This window comes from Corvus brachyrhynchos, unplaced genomic scaffold (assembly GCF_000691975.1).
Source record: "Corvus brachyrhynchos isolate BGI_N302 unplaced genomic scaffold, ASM69197v1 scaffold369, whole genome shotgun sequence".
Taxonomy (NCBI): Eukaryota; Metazoa; Chordata; class Aves; order Passeriformes; family Corvidae; genus Corvus; species Corvus brachyrhynchos.
This window is the reverse complement of record NW_008246055.1, coordinates 1,010,957-1,021,013: the sequence shown is the minus strand read 5'-3', so window position 1 is coordinate 1,021,013 and position 10,057 is coordinate 1,010,957. Positions and strand designations below refer to the sequence as shown.

The following is a 10,057-nucleotide window of genomic DNA, read 5'->3' as shown; positions in this document are numbered from 1 at the left end:
GAGGAAGCGGGAGTCTGGGGCAGTGGTGTCATGCAGTCAAAATAGTTTGCTTTTAAAAGTCTTATCCATAATTTGCTAAATGTTTTGGCTGATGCATATTGCCAGTTTCTTGCCACCATATAATTGAAGTTTATTCCTTCTCACAGAGAGGCAAAAGTGCACTGCAACAGCAAGAGTTTATCCAAGCTGCTCCCTGGCTGCGGAGACATTGCATCTGTGAAGTGCAATGCTAATGGCAGCAAAGTCAGCATCCTTGTCAGCAGGGTGAGGCACAGCTCTTCACTCACTGTCTGGGACTTGTCCATCGGTTCATAGACTGGTGTGGTTCAAGATTACTGAGGACGCAAGATTCACTTCTCAGAAATAAACCTACCTGGCCTGGGCAGTGTATTGAGTCATGTAATGAAGTGTCATGTTCCGGAATTAATTAAGGTCTCTTAAGGCTTTGTACTGTGTTGGGAACAATACAGAAAAGGAAGGAATATTTTAGTTACAAAAGCTGCTTTGTAACATTTCAAAGAAATCCAAGGCTGACTTGTTGGAATAGAAAAACAGCCAGGAATCTTCTGGTATTTCTTAGTAAGAATGACCTTGTGTGATTACCAGCAAAGAAAGCTTAGAGCATGAAGCAGATGGGATAAACATATCTATTGTTCCTCTTGACTGCATGCTCCAGCAACCTTTGTTTTCCTTTCTTGTAGGCAGATGGGAACATCGATTCCAAGATCTGTTTCTATGATGTGGAAATGGACAAAGTTACGCTCTTTGATTTCAAGGCTGAACAGGGAGATGGTAGAGACAACCTTTCTGCTGGACAAGGCATTGGCAAGTAAGGAGCTTTTACTTCAAGAAGCATTAATGGTGGATTTAAGATGGAAATCTGCCCTGTGGAGACAAGCACACTTTGATTCTGACATTCCTCTGCCTTGTGAAGGAGCTTGTATGAATTTAATTATTTCTAAATAACTAATTAACACTGGTGAGTTGTATGTCCATCAAGTTGCATTCCTGTCTATTCCAATAGCACGAGCTAGGGAGTGTCAAATGAAGGTCCCAGAAAGCAAGCTCAAAATAAGCAGGAGGTGGTTCTTCAGCCAACATGCCAAGGAGCTCCTTGCAAAGGAAGTAGAGAAGATGAAGATATGGAAGATATCATGGAGATATTGGACAAATTCATAGAAGAGAAATGCAGGGAGAGTTATTAGCAATTTGGAAGCCACATCTAGCTAAAGAGATCTCTGAGGAGAGGATGATTTGGTGTAGGGGCTTTTATACAGAGATATTACATGACTGGAATCAGGATCCACGCCTTTAAATAAAGAAAAATCTTGGAAAGCTCCCCTTCCTTGAAGAGTTTACGTAATAGGAACTGAAAAGAGGACATTCTGAAGGTCCTCGTAGGAAAAAATGTATTTTTTAAGTATAATAAAATTGAGTTTGTGTGGGTAAAATCTCATGAGATGTCTATTTAGAACTGACGCCTTTCTGTTCATGCAGACTGTTCTGTGGGAAGTGAATTAGAAATCCTAGCTGTACAATGCAGTGAAGTAGGAGTGCTTGTGAAAATATGGTGGAATATTAGGGTACAAATTCCCATGTGGTTTTACAATAATTTTTCTGACTGTATTTTTCTGAAGAAAAACCATCATTGGAACAGGTGGATTGCTTTTTTAGCTGCTATCTTCTATGGGTATTACAAGCAAGAAAAAAAAGGAATTGCTCTCCTTACAATTGGAAACCAGAAGAAACTACCCAGCTTATCAAAAACTAAGGCCAATGCAAATTTGGAGTCCTACATCCTGGTTAGTTATGCAGCAGTGTAGTCAAGGGTAAATGAGGAAGTTGTTTCCTAGTGCAGTATCTTGTGTAGCCCAACAGAGGCCGACCCAAGCCAGGAATGTTGTTTCACTGTTTGAGTGTTAGTGTCTGTGTGAATAATCCATTTACCTGTGCTTCCTTTTAAAGGATCTTCAAATTAGAGTGAGTAAACTCAGCAGAAAATGATAATAATCTACACCTCTTCTGCTTCTCCTTCCCTCTTCCTGAGGCAAAACCTAAACACTCCCAGGTTTTTTACACAAATTCTGTTTTTCAGTTTGCAATTTACTGATTTTGAATTCCATGTCAGGGAGAGGACTTAGGGTGTTTCTGCACCTCTTTGAATGTCTCTTTCAGTTTGCTCTTTAGCCCTACTCCAATCCTCCCCACAAAGTCCACCCTTCAGTGGTGACAGCAACTGAGAAAATACTTTAATGGTGTCTTTGGTTTCTCTTTTAAATAATTTGATGTTTTTCAGAAGAAGGAATACTAAGCCATTGCTAAAATAGTGTGATTCTGTATGTCTGGAGTCTTGACATGGCCGGCACTGAAATAGTATTGAAATGCCCAAAGGAGGCAATAAGATGTTATTATTTAAACTGCTGTCAGAGACTGGCTTTCCCAAGGCTGCAGGGGAAGTCCTTGTGCTTAATGTGCTGTTCCATGGTGCCTCTGAATTCTTGACATGCAGTAGCCAGGTGGTGGTTGGTCTCTTCTTCCAGGTAATAATCAATAAAATGAGTGGAAATGGCCTCAAGTTGTGCCCGGGAAGGTTTAGATTGGGTATTGGAAAAAAATTTCTTCAGGGAGAGTTGTCAGGCATTGGGAACAGGCTGGCCATGGAAGTGGTGGAATCACCATCCTGGGAAGTGTTCAAAAAATGTGTGCATGTGGCACTTTGGGACATGGTTTAGTGGAGAACATGGTGGTGGTGCTGGGTGCATGGCTGGACTTGGTGATTTTAGAGGGCCCTTCCAATCTTAACAATTCCATGGTTTAGAGACAGAGCTGAGGTAGCCCCTGTGTTACAGCAGCAGACACTGAGGTACCTTGTTTGAAGGATCTTCAAGTGTTGCTGTGGAACCTGCAATCTCAGGGGAGGCAGATTTTGGGTGCCTATTTTTATAGGCAGTACCAACTCTTTTTCTACCGAAGTGCTTTATGTCCTGTCACCATTGTCAGTGTAACAGACCAAACTAAAAGTGTCGTTGCCACGTGTAAAATGTTAGGAGTCAGGAAAATGTATCTGGTTAATATTTTAATGCAGAGTATAAATAACTGAGTATCACCTGAGAGTGATCCCTTGGCCAGAGCTTTATTTACACTCATGCACTGAATGGGCTGGAATTACTTTGTCTCCCTTTCTACACTTTTTCTTGTCTCTTGGTAGGTCTGTAGTGGAGTATCCAGAATTGCACAGTCACATCCCTGCTTGCCATTTCTGGGACCAGAGTGAACCAAGACTTTTTGTATGTGAAGCAATTCCTGAAACAGGCCTCCAACCTCCAGACCAAAAGAAAAACCAGACTGAGGGCACAGTATGGTCTTTTTTATTTGTTTTATCTTGTTTTACATGGAGTTCTCCCTGTCCAAGTAATAAATCCTTTGTCCTTCATGAAGGATGTAGGAGTGGGTAGTACACATTACTACGTGCAAAAATGAGCAGTGAACCCTGTGTTTGGTGTCTGTCAGGCAGCCCCTCTATGGCAGCTCTCTGGTTTGGGCCCAGCTTGCATACAGTGAAGAAGAAAAAGAGGGGATTTCTTTAGCTGTGATAGAATTTTGGGGATGACCCTAATGTAAGCTTGTATCTGGACTACAATTTTTCAGGTGATATTATTGGGTGGATTGATAATCTAGAAGTTTGTAATTTTAAAAATTGCTGATTTTATATCTTGAGTCCACTTATAGCAGCAAGAATTAACTTGATAGAATAAGAGGGACACTACTGTTAAGGTGAACAGAGAAATATGCTCTTCCACCCAGTCCTTCCCATCATCTGCTTTTCTGGAGAGACATTGCACATTTTTATGTGACTTCCCAAATTACCTGTTATGGTCTTTTTTACATTAGAAAAAAGAGTTAATTTTTATTGATCAGAAATGATCTAACCAAAGATTTCTTTCATCACACCAACAATTCTTCCCCTCTTCCCCTGCTATTGTGCTTGTAGTGCTCCTTACCACTTTGTCTGTACAGAACTGCCTTTCCTGTATAAACATTGCATTGATTTGAAACATCCATGTTAATCTCAAATTTTTGGATTTGTGCCTTATTTTAACTAAACCTCATCAAATTAGAGATAGAAAGCTCTTTGTGTCTTTTGTTGGTTAAAATGACCTTAGATGAATTGTGAGAAGATCAAAGTAGAAAGGAGAAGTGGGATAGTGATGTCTCAAAAGGCTTGGCTGGGGTCTTCTAGCAAAGAGAAGAACAATTCAACCTAGTACTCCTCATGTAAAAAACTTAAAAATATTTGGCTTCTAAATAAAGTTGAAAAAAAAGATACAAAAGGAATGCAACTTACTTTTTGCCCCTTATTCAACAGAGCTTTTTACTGTCTGCTTATGCTTTAGGAAATGAGAAGTCTGATTAACTTCTGCTGGAAATAAATGTTATTTTAACTTGAGTCAGGTCAATACTTAAACTGTTAGAGGAACTATTTTTGAGTGGATTATATATTTCCTGGGAACTCAAAGCAATCAGAGAGGTGATGAACCTACAATGGGAATAATATAATGTTTTTTAAAAAAAGTTGAAAACAGTTGTGGCTGCCCCATCCCTGGAAGTGTTCAAGGTCATGTTGGACAGGGCTTGGAGCAACCTGGTCTAGTGGAAGGTGTCCCTGCCCTGGCAGGGCGTTGGAACTAGATAGTTTATAAGGTCCCTTCCGACTCAAACCATTCAGTGATTCTCTTATTTTGTGATTCTGTTTCTTTGCCCTGAGCCAGATCTGTCAGAAAGATGCCTAGAGCAGCAATCTGGCATGGGGCTTTTCTCTTTATGGTGAAGGTGGTTGCTGAGGCAGAGGTGGAGGTCCCTGTGCAGGAGGACCAGTCTGGAATGCAGAGCAAGGCGCTGGGTGCTCACCGTAGGGAGGAAGTGTGCAGCTCTGCCCTCTCCAGCAGCTGTGTGTTTGAATGTATAGGTCATACTATTGTCAAGAGAAGCTTCTGCCAAGTGAATATGGAAAATAAAAACAAAAAGAAAGAAGGATATTGCAGCATAAAAACAAAACAATGGTTTGCTTCCTTTTCCAGATGGATGTTTGGATTATATCGTTCTTCAGCACTGAAGAGCATGGCCTTTTGCTGCAGGACAGCTTTCCATTGCCTTCATCATACCAGGTTCTTTTGGGCATAGAGGTGCCACATTATTACTTTGCAAAAAAGGTGAGGTAATCTGTAAGAATTCCTTCCCTTCCCAGAAATTAGACTTCCCACTGTATAGGGGTCAAATTAAACCAAACTGAGTGTGGGGTAGGTACAGCAACACCAATGGCAGGGGATGCATCACATAGAAATGACATAAAGATAATTCTGATGCAGATGAACTTGGCAGAATTGTGGAGTTTGTAATGAGACAGCTTTTTATGGGTATTGCAAACTGAATGCGATGTACTAGGGTAGGAGAAATGGGAATTACCAGGTAATGCAACTGAAAGAGGGATGTGAAAAAAATTCTGCTTTCTCTAGTCACTGTGCCTGTTGCAAGTACAAGAGGGGTGTGTGTGTGAGCTTTATGTAGGCCATAAGAGAGGACATTTTGTACTGGCTTGGCAGAAGCATCCCACTTCCTTGCTGGAATGGAGCTTGATCTCCAAGAATACCTAAGAGAGCAAGAATAGTCATCTTGCACTATCAACAAATGTCTGGGTGCTGCAAGTTCCAGGAATGCAGGCTCTAACTTCTAAAACTTGATTTTCAATCCAAAATTGTTTGCATCTCAGGTAAGTAATACCCTGCACAGTTCCATGCATACTGGGCAAGCTGCAGCCTTTCACCTACAAATTGTTTTCTGGTGAAGCTCTGACCTGAGTTTCCTGGTGCCTCTTGGGATGATGATTTTATCTGTTCCTGTCTTGTAGGGGGAGTGTAACACAGCCCATTTATTATACTAAGGTATTTAGTTTTGTAAAATCTACAAGAAATTAATATTAAGGACACTTCTAATCCTCATGTAGTTTGTGAACACTATTAGACAAGGAGAATGTATCTACTCATTATGTTCAGATTCAGAGCAGCACTTTGCAATTCATCCCCTTCAAAGCACTGCCTGCTGTCAGTCTTCCTGTGAAGACTGAGCTTTTAGAGTTGTACTGTGTTTTGCTTTTCTTTTTCCCTTAAATTGAAAGGTCAAATGTGATATGCTGCATTTTCCAATCTTTCTTTTTAACAGTTTTCCATCATATCTCATGCTATTTTACTTTGATACTGTGTTTGTGTTTTTTTTTTGTTTGTTTGTTTGTTTTGGTTTGGTTTTTTTTTTGACTCTCTATGGATTATTGCTGCCATTAGTTGTGTTTTCGGAGGGGATGTGTCTATAAACCTGTAAGTATCTGCATTGCTTTGGTCCTCTTCCTTCATCCTCTGCTCCTCTATCTTGTTTCTGTTTTCTTGGTTGGTGGTTGTCTCTTCGTGACTAAGTCACTTTTTACATCACTTGTATTCATTTGGGAAACCTAATTTAGTATAAGAGCAGAGCCTGCTTTAAATACAGCAAATCAAGTTGATGCAACAAGCCTTGTTGACCAAGTTTCATTCCAGGGTTTCTCCTTATTCACTATAATGTTTTTACTGTCCTGGTGCCAGAAATCCCTCAAGTTCTAGTCAGACACATTTGCGCTTTTGATTTCTGTCTTTTATTGTACCCAGGACTTCCATTGTATTATAATATAATACTATTTTTTATTGGCTTCTGTATACCTTAAAATTTAGTTATCATATGTAACTATGTGATTGGGGTAGAGTGTACATGGACTTTGGCATCCTTCATGACTCAGGTGATCTTGCCCTTTGCTTGGCTTGGGAAAGTTTCCTTGTTACACTCCAGACAGATCATTTGACATTGAGGATTGAGACTTTACTGTTTTTCTGCATAATGATTGAATTGCTTTGAGCTGCCTTTCAGTGAATGGTGAAAGTACCCCTGAAGCTTTAGAACTGCCAGTTGTAAGGGGAAGGATTTGAACCTGAGCTTCAGCATTCATAAGATTTTCATGAAGGCAAGGATAAAAGAATTGATTCTGTATAGTTAACTTTCAGAACAGCAGACTAATGTTTGAGAAGAGACTAAACTTGGAGGAATGCTTACCTGAAATCTTCAGAAATCTGGGAAGTTAATAGTTGCTATTATAGTAGTAGTATTACTAATATACATACATACATATATATATATATAAAATAATGATGACTGTAATAAAAGGAGGTTGCCTCTTTCTGTGGTATGATACCAGTCTCCAGTGATCACTGACATGCTGTGATTGTTCACTGCAATATGTTAATCTCTTCTATGACATTCCATGTTTTGTGGCATTTTCTAGGAAGTTCTGGAACTTTGCAACTATTGTCACTATTGATCATGGTCCTGCAGATATAAAAAACTTGGGCTGTGATAGGAATAATGTAATTAATTACATGTACAGAGGAGTAAGTTTCAACCTGCTTGATACCTATATGACAACCTTCTCCTTTTAGCTGGGAGAAGCTGAGAAGGGAGCATCCGAATCTGGCTCAGGAACAGTCTCTCAGATGGTTGCCAGGAGACCCATGAGAGATTTCATTGGATTGGGAGACTGTGATAAGACCACCCTGGATGCCATGCTGAACTTCAGCTACTATCTGACTGCTGGAGACATGGATGAGGCCTTCAAATCCATCAAGCTGATAAAAAGGTATCAGAACTATTTGTATGTATTTCTTCATGGGTGCAGTTTACTTTTGTTAAAAGTTTATGTGAAGTGTAGATCCTCCTAGATTCTCCTTACCTTTTCCCTCTCTGATTTCATTCTCCCTTTCATTTTTAACCAGATGAAACATCTTTGTCTCACAGACATTTTAGTGCATTCTCTGCTCATTCTTTGTCTGTAAACATTATGGATTCTTTTTTACTAAAGGAGAAAGAATTACTGATAAACAGTAACCTTATCCTGTGTCTGAATGGCAAAAATGTTGTCACTAGAAGAAAATGCACATTCACAATTTTATTTATACATCGAAAATAATCACAGCAATACCGAGTGTTACAGATTTACCGACCACATAGCTGATTTTTAAATTCACATGTACATTATTATAATATGGATATTGCAATATTAGAGGAAATAATATAACGTCTCTTAAATACTCTAATATTTTGTTTAAAAAACCCTTGCATTTAATCATAGCATATTATTTCTGGAATTCTTTTTTTTTTCCCCAGAAATTAATGCAGGCAGATGAATACTAATCTTAGTTTGTTTTTACAAGCCTACTGCTAGAAGAAACTCTTTGTCAGCTTTATGGTATTTCCCCTGACAGTCTAGAGCACTGCAGTTGTTCTAGAGCATCAGTCTCTGCGGAGAGTTGCTCATTTGGAACGTGGTGCCAAGCAGCAGTTGGGGTTGAGTTTCTTATCACATCCAAACTGAGTGCAGAACAGAACTCAAGAGCCAGCTTGATGATCACATTTTAACAAAGTGTGGAAATAGTGACAAAGAAGCAAAGCAGTGTACTCAGCTGGGAGTAACACAACAGTCCTAAGGAATTTGTAACATTCACAGCTCATGGTCCCTCAAAGCTATCACTAATTTGCTCAGAGCAGCATCTTGAGAGTGCTTACACACCTGTCATTGCCTCAGGTTCCTGTATCCCATGTATTCCTGCATAATAGTTTTTGATGTGTTGTTTTTCTTTCTGAAAATTATGTGCATATGACTTTTGTGAGGCCATGTGCTTCTCAGGGTAAGGCTTATAAACATTATACCTAATTCTAAAGGTATTAATTTTTCACTTCATTACCATATTAAGTTATCAGGTAGGTTGTTTTTAAATCTCAGAATCCTGAAGTCCTGTATATTTGTCTTATTTTCCAGTCTGGATGCTTGAGTGGCAGCTCTATTCTCCAATATTCCCTGTGTTATGTGGCTCTGAGCATTGCTGGGCAGAGCTGGTGTCCTGCCATAGCACTCTAACGTCACAGCAAATGTAACTAGCTGGAGACAAAAGAAACCAATTTGGGCTGGAATATCTCTTTCTAATAATAGTTCCCAACAATGTAAGTTAATCATATCTCTGATTATTAGGGAGTTCAGGTACCCTCCTGTGGACATCCGCCCTCAATGTAACACTGAAACAGATTTTTCAGCAGCATGCGTGGCCTGTTCTAGCTGCGTACCCTTCTCATTTTTAATGTCTGTTTATGCATAGGACATTACCAAACCTGTGTCTCAGAATACAAAAGAAATGTCTGAAAAAAATGCAACTTAATTCTTCTGCAATCCCTTTCTTTACATAAGAATAATTAGAGTTGCTTTTGCTTTTTACTCTCTGGTCTCTTCTGGGGCTGGGAGCAGGTGTTGCAGCTAATGAGAATCCGTTCCTTGTAGAGAGGTGAATAGAAGGACTAGAAAGTCATGAAATTTAGACAGCTGTTAAACCCATCACTTAATCTACAGTGAGTTTTCTGCTTTCTCAGATTGCCTGTTAACTTCCAAGCTATTGTCACTGGTCTCCTATAGCTTTTTGGTTTATTTTTAGGGAGCAGGAGAACTTGATGCAGGCAGAGAAAATGTGTTTGGTTCCCTCTTTCCTGTATTCTCATTGCACACACTTGGTATCTTTTCCAGCTGACCCTGCTGCCATGCAGCAAACCTGACAATTCTGTGCTGTACAGCAGACCGAGAGGGCAATAGAATAGAATAGAATAGAATACATATATATATATATATATATAAAATTATGTGTTTTATACATATGTATATAGATGGAGCCCATCCAAATAGTAATCGAGGGCCTCTGCCCACACAAGGGAGCATTGTGATGTCTTTCAACCCTTAGTTTTAAGTTATAGCATATATTTATAGAAAACAACTCCAATGCAGATCTCTTTGGAGATTTTTTCCCCTTTCAAGTGTGCTCTTTCAGCATGGTGACTCAACATAGTCATTTTCCAAGCCCCGGCGAAAGCGAGCCGTCAGGGTGCGGCTGATGACGATGACCCGGGGCGCCATGCAGTCCTCACGCCTGTGGAGGATGTTCCA

At 39.7% G+C, this 10,057-nt stretch overlaps 2 protein-coding genes across 4 annotated transcripts in view; one reads left to right on the top strand and one right to left on the bottom strand.

Moving 5' to 3' along the window:
- IFT140 (intraflagellar transport 140) overlaps nucleotides 1-10,057 on the top strand; it is a 106,704-nt gene that overhangs the window by 52,731 nt on the left and 43,916 nt on the right. For 2 of the 3 annotated variants that reach the window (XM_017745687.1, XM_017745688.1), the window contains 6 exons: nucleotides 147-264; nucleotides 702-829; nucleotides 3,209-3,356; nucleotides 5,079-5,210; nucleotides 6,336-6,368; nucleotides 7,515-7,711. In XM_017745687.1, coding sequence (XP_017601176.1) covers nucleotides 147-264; nucleotides 702-829; nucleotides 3,209-3,356; nucleotides 5,079-5,210; nucleotides 6,336-6,368; nucleotides 7,515-7,711 — 756 coding nt within the window. The remainder of the gene's footprint in view (nucleotides 1-146; nucleotides 265-701; nucleotides 830-3,208; nucleotides 3,357-5,078; nucleotides 5,211-6,335; nucleotides 6,369-7,514; nucleotides 7,712-10,057) is intronic. The other variant, XM_017745689.1, reaches the window with a different exon arrangement.
- TMEM204 (transmembrane protein 204) overlaps nucleotides 8,002-10,057 on the bottom strand; it is a 29,695-nt gene continuing 27,639 nt past the window's right edge. Inside the window, exon 4 of the mRNA XM_008642385.2 lies at nucleotides 8,002-10,057. This exon is cut by the window's right edge and continues 37 nt beyond it. Within this exon, the coding sequence (XP_008640607.1) occupies nucleotides 9,938-10,057 (120 nt within the window). The 3' untranslated portion in view covers nucleotides 8,002-9,937.